This window comes from Hypanus sabinus, chromosome 6 (assembly GCF_030144855.1).
Source record: "Hypanus sabinus isolate sHypSab1 chromosome 6, sHypSab1.hap1, whole genome shotgun sequence".
NCBI lineage: Eukaryota > Metazoa > Chordata > Chondrichthyes > Myliobatiformes > Dasyatidae > Hypanus > Hypanus sabinus.
In genome coordinates, this window is record NC_082711.1 from 68,355,001 (window position 1) to 68,367,761 (window position 12,761).

Below are 12,761 nucleotides of genomic sequence, written 5' to 3' on the forward strand. Positions count from 1 at the left end.
TGTCCTCCAATTTCTTTCTTCTGATATATTTGCACAAAAATACGTTTATTCACATAAATGCTTCCATTACAGATATAAACCCAATATATTTTTACAATATACAAAAATCAAATATCCCAGGTATTAAATAAAAAACCTTAATAGTTTCATCCTAAACAAGCCAATCCAGGGTTTAGTGAGATTTGAAATTGTACAGTGCTTTCCTTGTTATTTTTTGCAGGAAAACTGTTTAAAATGGCTATTAAACTGTTGCTTATGTTGTTTACCTGGGGTTTCCTGGCCATTTGCCGGAGTTATAATGTGATGTGAAAAACTTCACAGAATTTCAGGCTCACCTGCAATAGATGTACTAGTCATAAACTTACCACTGAAACAAATTAAAGTTAAATTTATGAATCCTAAACAAAGTTGTCAAAACATCAGTTTAATGACCAGGTATCTGAACAGCTCTAAATGTCCAATCTATATGAGGAGTAAGCAATTTAACGTGCTAATTTATACCAATTTGCTAACTGGTGGTAAGGTCACTTTGACTACCTTGCTTGCAGATTGAAACAGGCAAATCTGAAGTGAGTTAGAGATATATCTGTCCTTTGCTCTGTTCCCATCAATTGTTTTCATTTGCCTCACTTGTGTCTTGAATTGGCGACCTTTTAGTTTAAACAGTGTTTGGGGAGAGCAGAATCAGGATTTGAAAGCCAGTCACTGCCTGCAACCTGTTCCAATTTGGAAGAAGGACACCTGGGTACGGAGGATCAGCTTGGCCAACACCTTGCATTTGATGTAGTCAGTGTGGGTGGGGCAGTGACTGGACCTAGTGCAATCAGGTCCAGTGTGGGAAGCGGTCATTACCCCAGTACAGAGAAGTAGAATCCTGGCTAACTGGGTGGTGATTAGGGCAGAGGGACTTATAACACTGTTAACACTTTCAGCTGCCTGGTTTTCATCCTAAAACATGCTGCATTTGTGAAAAATACAGTCCATGGTAGTAACTAATGAATCTATTAGAATTCTAAGAATATTTGGTATATTAAGGGTTTTATGTCCTCCAACTGAACAGAGAAGGAAAAAGGCTTTGACTGATGTTTGAGGAAATGCCTTAAAGCACATTTTTAATACATACAAATTCCAAATGTTATTTATTACATTGTAAGTGAAGACATTTTGGAAGGGAGAAAATAAGTTGAAAAGTAACCAGTTGATTTCCGTGGTCTCCTGCCAAAAACTTCACTAGAGAATGTGTGAAAACGAAGGATCAATGCAAATGGGCATTTTACCAAGGTTCCACTTACTTTTCTACAATGTCACAAAAAATATAAACTAACATTACAAATGTGTAAATCCCATGCTCTTCCTTAATATTTCACCAGTATTATTTATAGAACTGCATGATAGCTGACTCCTGTTCCAGGTCATTCAGCATTATCAACGTGAGGACAAGAATTAGGTTTTAAAATATACTGACATTAACATGTAACAGCTCCATTAAAACATCATATTAATAGAAGCATAACACAAAGAGATCTCGTTTGTAAAACAACATTAGAAATTATCCTAATGGAAAGGATTCTTGGGGATAGGAGTTAAGGGCATTTGGAGAAGCATGGTCTAATAAGGGATAATCAGCATGGCTTTGTGCAGGGCGGGTCATGTCAGACTAATGTCAATGAATCTCTTGAGTAGGTAAGAAAGGTGACTGATGAAATTAAGCAAGGATCCTTTGCTCAATTGTATTGGTCCATGCCATAAAAAAAGTTTGGGAACCCCTGGTCTAAATAGTTGCGTATAAAGCTTTTTTAAGTATATAAAGGGTAAAAGAGAGTCAAGGAGAAAATGAGACCAATACAAAATGATGACGGAGATACTGTAATAACAGATGCAGAGATGGGAGAGAAACTTAATGCAATTTTGCATCCGTCTTCACAGTAGAAGATATCTGCAGTATACCGAACATTCAAGAGTGTCAGGGAGTGCCGGTGAGCAGTGAAAATTTATAATTGAGAATGTGCTCAGGAAGCTTAAAGGTTTGAGGGTGGATAAATATTCTGGACTTAATGGAATGCACCTTTGGGTTCTGAAGGAAGTAACTGGAGAGAATGCGGAGGCATTAACAATAATCATTCAAAAATCGATAGATGCTGACACTGTACTGGATGACTGGAAAACTGCAAATGTTATTCCACTACTTAAGAAGGGTGGAGGCAGCAGAAGGGAAACTATAGACCTGTTGGCCTGACATCAGTGATTGAGAAGTTGCTGGAATCAATTGTTGGGGATGAGATTATGGAGTACCTGGAAGCACATGACAAGATGGGCCAAAGCCAGCGTGGTTTCCTGAAAGGAAAATCCTGCCTGACAAACCTACTGCAATTCTTTTAGGAAATTACAAGCAGGGTAGACAAAGGAGATGCAGTAGATGTGATGTACTTGGATTTTCAGAAGGCCTTTGACAAGGTGCCACATATGAGTCTGCTTAGCAAGATAACAGCCCATGGAATTACAGGGAAGTTACTAGCATGGGTGGAACATTGGCTGATTGGCAAAAAACAGAGAGTGGGAATAAAAGGATCCTTGTCTGGCTGGCTGCCAAATACCAGTAGAGTTCCACGGGTGTCGGTGTTGGGACCACTGTTTTTTACCATATATGTCAATGATTTGGACTATGGTATTAATGGATTTGTGGCTAACTTTGCCGATGATACTGTCACGCAGGTGAGAAACTGCTAGAAAATTCAGCAGTCTAATGAACAAGGAGGCAATTAAAGGAGAGAGAGGACCCTGACTTGTTTTTGATAACAATTTTAATTGTGACCTTGAGAGTGAGAGTACGGTGCCAGCTGAGACACGAGCTGGGAAGTCGCCATGGTAACAGCTCAGAATGGTTGAGCTAACGGACAGTTGGAATTCCAGATGGAATATAAAAAGTTGAGGCTGTTGGCCTGATAACCACAGAGGAGATGTGACGCGGGAGAAGTGCGGAAGCTACCCGAGAAACCACTGGTGGAGTTTAAGACCACCATGAGGGTGGAGGCCACGGACCGATTTATTTTGACCTGGGATTACCAGTGCAGGTAAGAGCTTGCCTGCAGGGGTCTGCTGGTGGTGAACCCGTGCCGTGGGTTAGTAGACCGTTCCCTAGAAGGGGCTCTGTCCGTCTGTGTCTGTGTGGGGTTCACAGGAAGTGACTCTAAAGACTTCGGAAGCAAGAACAACTAAAGCTGCCAAATTAAACAACAACTCAATTAACACACTCTCTCTCTGTCTCCATCAATTCAACTCGACGCAACACAAAGTGAACTGAACTGCTTAAACTTACCTGACACCATAAGACTGATATCTACCTCCGGGACTATTATCTTTGTATCCACACACACATCTATGGAGATATATAATAGTTTATAACCTGTATTGTATTATCCGGTTTTAATGATATTAATTCATAGTAGTAATAAATATAGTCTTAATAGTAAACCAGACTCCAGGTGTGTTCCATTTCTGCTGGTCCTTTTCAACTTGTCACGGGATTCGTGACAAAGTAAAGATAAGTGGAGAATTGGGTAGTGTGGAGGAAAAAGACAGCCTGTAGAGAGACTTAGATTGTTTAAGGGAATGGGCAAAGAAGTGGAGTGAATTCAAAATACAGAGATGCAAAGGGACTTGGGAGTCCTTGTGCAGGATAGCCTAAAGGTTAACCTCTAGGTTGAGTCAGTGATGAAGGTGGCGAATGCAATGTTGGCATTCATTTCTAGAGGTATAGAATATAAGAGCAGAGATGTGATGTTGAGGCTCTATAAGGCACTCGTGAGACCACATTTGGTGTCTTGTGTGTTGTTTTGGGCTCCTTATTTTAGAAAGGATATACTGACATTGGAGAGAGTTCAAAAAAAGATTCATGTGAATGATTTCAGGAATGAAAGGTTACCCAATGAGGAATGTCTGGCAGCTCTTCGGCTGTATTCCCTGAAGTTCAGGAGAATGAAGGGGGATCCCATAGAACCATTCCGAATGTTAAAAGGCCTGAAAAGATTAGATATGGCGAAGTTATTTCCCATGGTAGGGGGTTCTAGGACAAGAGGACAGGACTTCAGGATTGAAGGACGTTCATTTAGAACAGAGATGCGGAGAAATTACTTCAGTCAGAGTGGGAAATCTGTGGAATTTGTTGCCATGAGCGGCTGTGGAGGCCAAGTCATTGAGTGTATTTAAGGCAGAGATAGATAAGTTCATGATTAGCCAGGGCATCTAAGGGTATGGGGTGAAGGCAAGGGAAAGACTTGGTGGACTGAATGGCCTACTTCTGCTCCTATATCTTATGGTCTTATAGTTGTCAATAAATAGAGACTGACAAACCTTCTGCACATTCCATTGCTGTTGTGATTCCATCCTGTTCTTGCTGGTACAGTTCTGTAATATGACCTGGTCATCTCTGACATCAATGCAAAGTTCTACCATGGCACCAAACCGGATTTCCCTTATACTGTTATATTCAAAGTGCTATATATTAAAAAAAAAGATAGATTAGTAATATAACAGTTTTATAGAAATTCATCAAAATTGGAAATAACCTATTTTGGTGCAACCTAATCAAGTTCCTGTTAAAATTACTAGTTAAACATACTGCATAGTTAACTACTTATTTTCTCTAAATTAACTGCAAATTACTGCTGTCCTATTTTAAAAACAGCTAACAAATGGGACAGGATCAAATAAAATCAGTTCAGATGTTTGCCCAACCTTAAGTTCTTGACTTTATTAATTGAAGAATAGAATAAAGCAAGAAACCCATAGCTAAGGCTGGGAGGGTAATTTTGGCAAAGTTCCTAAGATATTGAGGAGAAACTATGGGTTGAATAGAGAGCAAGTATTTCTGTTGCTGGGAAATCCAAGATAAGAGGGCAGAGGTTAAAAATTAGAGCTGGGTCTTTCAAGAGTAAAGTTGGGAAACACTTTCTTCACAGTGTGGTTTAAAATTGCAACAGTTTTCAACTGGATAATTATTAGTTTTATATCTGATAGTAGAAGTTTATTTTAAATCAAATTAATTAGAAAACATGGAATAAAAGTAGGTATAAAGAGTTGAACTAGAAATCAACAATGATTTTATTGAATGGAGGAACAGCCAAGGGGTTAAGAGCCAATTTATATTTCTATTAAATTTAACTGTTTGAAGCTATAACAAACTAGCACTTTCAACTTACAGGAATCTAAATTTGGTAGACCAAGCAGGAGTTGGAACCACTATATGCAATTACAAATATTCAATATAATAAGTATGAAAGCAATTAGCTCCATTGAACTTCAGGCTTCTGCCTGTACAATTGGTCTTGAGTTATTCAGTTATGAAGATGTTAGCAATTCATTAATTGACATTTACTGTCAAAGATTTATGTTAATAATGAATCCATGAGAGGATTGGAATTGATAACTGTTCACAATTACAATATTAAGTGAACCAGATATTTATCAGTGGAATTTTCTTAGAATATTAGATACTGGAGGTATTACCTGATTCCCATTTCCACTGCATGGTGCGAGGACAATGGGGTATCCACTGGTACTCCATTTAGTTTCATAATCTGCACAAAAACCTGTACCAATATTGTACAGCTGGAAGTAAGAAATAAATGCAATAAATGAGGACAATGATAATCATCATTCTTTCCACTGCTCACTATTTTACATTCTCTCTTTCAGAAAGGGCAATTAAGTGTTCAAGATAATTTACAGGAAGTAATTAAATATTCCTTCAGTCTCTTTATTCTTTAATCAAATAGCTCCTCATTAAACTTAGAACACTATCCCATTTTTTGAGGTATGACATAGATTCCTTAAAGAACAAGGCTTATAACAAGTTGTTACTTTTGTTTATATGTAGCGTATTATTTCAAACTTAGATGATTTATAGTGTGTACTGTTTCTGTATGCAACACTGTTTGTAATATTCACAATAAAAGCATTGAAACAGAAGTGCAGAAAATACTCTGAAGTTAAGAAGCATCTCTGAAAAAAGAAACAGTTTGAAGACCCTTTATCAGAATGGGAAAAGTTGGAAAATATGGTAGTCTTTAGAATGGAGAATGAGAATAATGCATATAGAATAATCAGGTGAGGTCAAAATGTTGTTGTGATAACTGTTGGTGAAGCTGTGTAGCTGATTGATTAACAAAGGCAACTAGAAAACTAAGGGGTGGGACATATTAAAGATGTGAAATGCAAGGAGGTGCTGCTGCTGATATCTGAAATCAAATGGAGAATGCTAGAAAAGCCCAGCAATGGGCAAAGTCTGCAGAGCAGGTGAACTCAATTGATATTACAGTTAGAAAACCTTACAGAAGAGAATAGTCAGTTCTGATACAAACATGAAGAACACATTATCCGAAATTGTTAAATTCAATGTCAGGTCCTAAGAGACCACAGTGTGCCTGGACCGTGCGTAAAGTGCTGTCTGCAGTCGAGCTTACTTCTACATTTCCTTTCAAGATAGGAAGCCATATCAGCCCATCAGTTCCATGCAGGGCTATCAGTGCTGTTGTGTTCCCCTACTAATTTTCCCTTTGGGATACACTGGAATAACACAGAACCATAGACATAGAGATTAGAGTGGGATAGCTGGGAGTTACAATGGGATCGATCTCCCAAGTTTCTGCAACAGATCGCTCCTGCATTTCACACTGTTAACATACCCTGTTGTTTTATGCTCTTAACTTCTCTCATTGTTTTCAGTCCTGCAATCATTGGAATCAGCTGGGAAATCATAACCTCATCATATTATAGACTTTCCTTTTGTCCTTCCCCCATCCCCTGCAGAACTACAAATAGTTTTTTCACTTTCCCAGCTCTGATGATGTTTTGCAACTGGAAATATCAGTACTGTTTCACTTTCCACAGATGCTGTCCAAACTCCTGAATGTTCTAATACTTCCTGTTTTTATGCTACGTTTCTATTTTTGATTTTAGCTAGGATGTATACCTAAAGGGAACTTCATGTAGAAAGCTTTCTGTTCTTCTGATTAGTTTTAATTAGAATAGCAAACAGAACGTTAGATAAAATACCAAAAACCTTTGTCTTGTCTCCCCAGAATATCCTGGCTTGTCCTCGGGTACATAAAGTTCTGGGTAGATGTTAGTTAAAAACCAGTGGAAATTCTTACAGTTTAGTCTCTTCCGCAGTTGCATTCGTTCCTTACAGTCAGGCACCTCAGCCTACCAAAATGAGTGGAAAAACAGATAATAGTCTCTGAATTTAGCTAAATTGATTTCAATGAAACATTAACTCTTCCTTTTCTTCATTTACTGACTGGCAACTATGCCACTTCAACTTTCTTTCCATTCTTAATTCAATAAACATCTAACAATGTGTTTTGTAATCTCCGTAATGAGCTTCAGGAAATAATATTTTGGCATACATGATGAGTGACTGGTGATAGCTGAGTGACTCATGACATATGTTAAATATACAAGCTGGGGAGCAACAGGTGTCTTTGGACTTGTGGTTTACCAAGTCTCCCACCACTCGGGGGTTCATTGCTGAGATTTGTTCATAACTGTGGCGTTGCACTGTGTGTCCACTGAGAAGGATGAAGGCAAACTGGATGGTGTTGACTTGAAAATCTTTTAAACAGGTTAATCAGATAATATTAGACTGAAATTTCTCATGGACCGTGACTGACTGAATAGGTCTCCCAGAACTTATTTTGTATATAAGAAAGGAAAGATGAAATTGTGCTACAATGCATGATCAAGAGGCAATTGAAACACAGGTCTTCAATTACAGTGTCACAGAACATTACTGTACAGAAAAATGCCCTTCAGCCCATCTAGTCCATGCTGAATTATTAATCTGCCTCGTCCCATTGACTTGCACCCAGACCATGGCCCTCCATACCCCTCTTATCCATGTACCTATCCGAATTTCTCTTAAATGGTGACATTGAATCTGTATCTATCACTTCCACTGGCAGCTTGTTTCATATTCTCAGCAGGTGCTGACTGAAGAAGTTCCCTCTCATGTTCCCCTTAAACATTTTGCTTCTTACCCTTAACCCATGATCTCTAGTTCTAGTCTCATCCAACCTCAGTGGTAAAAACCTGCTTGCATTTGCCCTCATTCTCCTATGCTGTAGGGAATAAAGTCCGAATGCATTCAACCTTCCCCTCTAACTCAGGTCCTCAAGTGTTAATGGGTAGTATATTGGAATGATAACTTTTCATAATATTATCTTACTCTAGTTTGCTGTCATTTTTTTCAGAAAATACTTTTCATCTTGACCTCTTTAAGAAGGGAGAGAGGCAGAAGAAAGGAAATTATAGGCCACAAACAGGAGAAAAGCTGCAGATGCTGGAAATCCAAACAACACAGGACCTTAGTTTTTGGCCCAAAATGTAGACTGTACTTTTTGCCATAGATGCTATCTGGCCTGCTGAGTTCCTCCAGCATTCTGTGTGAAATTGTAGGCCAGGTAACCTGACTTTAATAATGGGAAGATGTTGGTGCCCATTATTAAGGATGAGGTTTTGGGGTACTTCGAGGCACGTTAAATTAGGCCAAAGTCAGCAAGGTTTCCTTAAGGGGAAATCTTGCCTGACAAATCTATTGGAATTTTTTGAGGAAATAATAGGTAGGAGAGGCAAAGGGGAGTTAGTAGATGTTGTTTACTTGGATTATCAGGAGGCCTTTCACAAGGTGCCGCACATGAGACTGCTTCATCAGTTCACCCCATAGTATAACAGGAAAGATACTAGCATTGGCAGAAGATTAGCTGACTGGCAGGAGGCAAAGAGTGGGAGTAAAGTGAGCCTATTCTAGCTGGTGACTAGTGGTGTTCTGCAGGGTTTGGTATTGGGACAGTTACTTTTCAAGTTATATGTCATTGATTATGGATGTTGGAATTGATGTCTTTGTGGCCAAATTTGCAGACAGTACAAAGATAGGTAGAGGGGCAAGTTTTGTTGAGGAAACTTGGAGTAGACAGAAGTACTTGGACAGTTTGGGAGAATAGGCAAAAAAGTGGCAGATGGAATGTAGAATTGGGAAGTGTATGGTCATTATTTTGGTAGAAGGAATAAACATATAAATTATTTATAAACTATCTTCTAAAAGAGAAAAAAATTATAAAATCAGAGGTGCAAAAAGACTTGAGAGTCCTGGCCTGGCCTGCTGTGTTCCACCAGCATTTTGTGTGTATTGTCTATCATCGTGATCTTGTTTAGATCAGCATAAAATTCAAACAGGTACCTTCCAGAGTAAATATTGGTATAAGCATTCTATTCAGTTCTTCTACTGATCAGATATTATCTAAACACACCCTGCACCCATCTAATTCTCCAAACAAAATCCATTCCATTTTCTGATCAGATCCACTGATTGATTCCACCAAACATACATGGTCTAGAATTCCACATTCTAGTGAATTCAAAACCATTGTTAATGAAGTGAGTTTTAATGATAGCTATGCAGAGGAGAGGAAGGTAAAAAGGTGGAGGGAGTGTAAGATGTCAAAGATGTTTAGATATTGTGACTGAAGGCACAGTACCTAAAATCGGAGAAATAAGAATTCTATATTAAATACTTACTAGGATAACAACAAAGGTTGTAAGAGCACCTGCCTCTACAACCTTTTCAGGCAGTGTGTTCTGAATTGCAAACAACCTCTGTCTGGAGATTACAGAGAAAAAGAAGGGTAAGGCCTTGCAAAGATATGAAAAAAGGGTAAATTCTAAAAATTGAAATATTTTTAACAAGGGGACAATGTAAATCAGCATAAATAGAGATTAAGAGCAAATGAAATTGGTGTGAAACTGGCAGAATTTTGATGACCTTAAGATGACAGAATATAGAACAATGGAAATTGGCATTCTTTGTAGCAAGACACGCCAAGGCAAGGTGATATAGCCAAGGCTAAAGGTTTCAATAGCAGATAAGCTAAGGCAGAGCAGAATCTGGCATTTTTACTGAAATAAGGGGTCTTATGCAACTAAAGGTTAGATTTGTGATCTAAACTTAAGTAAAGTGGGACCTTAGAACTCCAAAATGCACTGAGTGGCCACTTTATTAGGTATACCTGTACACCTGCTCGTTAGAGCAAATATCTAATCAGCTAATCATGAGGCAGCAACTCAGTGCATAAAAACATGTAGATATGGTCAAGAGATTCAATTGTTGTACAGACCAAATATCAGAATAGGGCAGAAATGTGACCTAAGTGACTTTGACCATGGAATGATTGTTGGTGCCAGAAGAGGTGGTTTGAGTGTCTTAGAAATTGCTGATCTTGTGGAATTTTCACACACAGCATTCTCCAGAGTTTACAGAGAATGGTGCAAAAAAAAACAAAGAACAGCCAGTGAGTGGCAGTTCTGTGGGCAAAATCACCTTGTTAATGAGAGAGGAATGGCCAGAATGGTTCAAGCTGATAGGAAGGTGACAGTAACTGAAACACGTTACAACAGTAGTGTGCTCACAATACATCATACCTTGAAGTGAATGGGCCACAGCAGCAGAAGACCACAAGCATACACTCAGTGGTCACTTTATTAGGTAAAGGAGGTAAGAAATAAAGTGGCCATGAGGAGTATGTGTCTCAGAACCAAGTATGTAGCTGGGGTTTGAGACTAGAAACCAAGAAAAACTTATCTTTGGTTTTCACTGATATTTAGTTGTTATGACATTTTGCTTGTCAATCACTAAATCTCATTCTGATAATTGAGAGAGTTTTTCACTTAAGGGGTGATAAGGAAGAAAATGAGGAAATTGGTGCTCTTTTGGATGACGTTGGGAACAGTACACAGCTGGAAATAAAGGATAATGATTGCTTGAACTTCATCAGACTCTTATGTTAAAAGCATTTTCAGAATAATGTCAATTGTCCTGTACTGGAAACTCACAGATAGTTTTGAATTTGGTTTAATCCTTCGGATGGATAAATTATTATTTGCAGATATAGACATGTATATTGACTATAATACAACTTTTTAATAGAAACTTAATTTGAAAAAATCCAAATAGCCTGTCAGAGCTAGTGAATTGAAAGATGAGTGTTGTTTCAAATTGAGCAATATAAGGATTATTCTGACCTTACTAAGCAAATATGCAGTCAGGTCCCTTTTGTAGAAGATCTCCTTGAAAGAATCCAGCCAAACCTCAGCAACACGAATTTTGTTTTTCACTGTGGTCTCTTCATCAGGTAGAGGGTCATGGGAATGTTTCTGGTACACATGACCAACCCTAGAACAGGGTAGGACCTCCACTGAACCACCACAGAGCCAGACCTAGAAGAAGAAACACAATCCAAAATAGACCTATTATTGGATCATCATTAATTTTAATATTTTGTTTGATGTTTCACGCACTTAGCTGTAAATAATCCTCTTATTATCTCCAAATACTAAAAATAAGCAGACCCCTGATGGAACACACATATTCTATAAGCAGTGCACTGTTCAGTGTAATCAGCTTTACTGATTAAATGTTTCAGTGTTCAGCAAAACAGTGGGATGAATTTACTGGAGAGTAAGATCTTTATTGGAAGTCATCTAATAAACACATCTATTTTGAAATCCATCCCTGGTTGATAGGACTATATGGGCTCTGTAATCATGTTGGTACCTTACTACTCACCTTTAAAATTCATTTCAGAGTATAACACACAGTCAATTGTATTTAGTGCTACCGAACAGGAATGATTTTCTAGGCAATTGTGCTTTATGTATCATCTGGCTTTGAATCTAGTGCTTGAAAACTGAAGACTCTAGTAATTAATTAAATCCTCTGCACTTTGTTTGGCACATCAGGTGGTAGCCTTGCTATTTCCTTAGCATTTGTTTTTTATGAGGTTGAGTTGCTAGCTCGATGCTCAACCCTGCATGGATGAAAAGCATGCAAGGAACCATCCGGATTCGAATCTGGGACCATTTGCGTTGAAGTTTGGTGTGGATGCCACTACACCACCAGCCATTTGAGCTCACTTGGGTGCCAAATACTTCTGGGTTCTGACACTCATCAAACAAGTGAGCTGCACTTTATGCAAAGAGAACAAAGCCTAGTTCGTCATGTTAATGTATACCTCGTTCAACTAACATAGCAGTGCTTCTTTGCCTCTGTGTTACACTTAATTGTCACCACTTAATTTTCTTGAATTTCACACATTCAGTCTAATTTACAAATATTTAAATCAAGAGTGGGAATAGCAGTAGACATCTTAATGAAACCTGCTCTGCCATTCAATAAAACCATAGGTGATCTGATTGTAACCTCAACTTGGCATTTCTGACTATCTGCAATAACCTCTCATCTATTCACTTATCCCCAGTGGTTACCGAGTAGCTACCTATTTCTGCCTTAAAAATATTCATGTTCTGCTTCCATTTCCTTTTGAGGATGAGTTGGTGCTAGAATGTGTGCTAACACTTGCAGGCTGCCCCTCAGCACATCCTTGGGTATGTTGGTTGAAAACGCAAATGACACATTTCACTAAATGTTTTAATGAACATTTGATAAAGAAAAAACAACTTGTCTCATCTCTATCTTATATGGATGACCCTTATTTTTAGACAGTGTCCCTCTAATTAAAGATTGCCCACAACAGAAAACATCTCCACATCTCCCCTACTTCCCTGTCAAAGTTACTTAGAATCTTGCAGATTAGTGCACTCTTACACAATGATCTCCAGTGGATATAAGACTAGGCTATCCAATCGTTCTCTGTAAGACAACCTTTCTACTGGTCCAGTTATTGGCCTAGTAAACCTCTGAACAACTTCCA

General features: G+C 38.4%; 1 protein-coding gene across 3 annotated transcripts in view; it reads right to left on the reverse strand.

Moving 5' to 3' along the window:
* LOC132395562 (polypeptide N-acetylgalactosaminyltransferase 15-like) overlaps nucleotides 1–12,761 on the reverse strand; it is a 78,576-nt gene that overhangs the window by 9,457 nt on the left and 56,358 nt on the right. Inside the window, exons 6-10 of one of the 3 annotated variants that reach the window (XM_059972352.1) lie at nucleotides 11,074–11,268; nucleotides 7,054–7,203; nucleotides 5,506–5,607; nucleotides 4,351–4,494; nucleotides 374–3,376 (exon numbers count right to left, since the gene is read on the reverse strand). In XM_059972352.1, coding sequence (XP_059828335.1) covers nucleotides 3,353–3,376; nucleotides 4,351–4,494; nucleotides 5,506–5,607; nucleotides 7,054–7,203; nucleotides 11,074–11,268 — 615 coding nt within the window. In that variant the 3' untranslated portion in view covers nucleotides 374–3,352. Of the gene's footprint in view, nucleotides 1–373; nucleotides 3,377–4,350; nucleotides 4,495–5,505; nucleotides 5,608–7,053; nucleotides 7,204–11,073; nucleotides 11,269–12,761 lie in introns of those variants that run through there. The other 2 variants (XM_059972351.1, XM_059972353.1) reach the window with 2 other exon arrangements.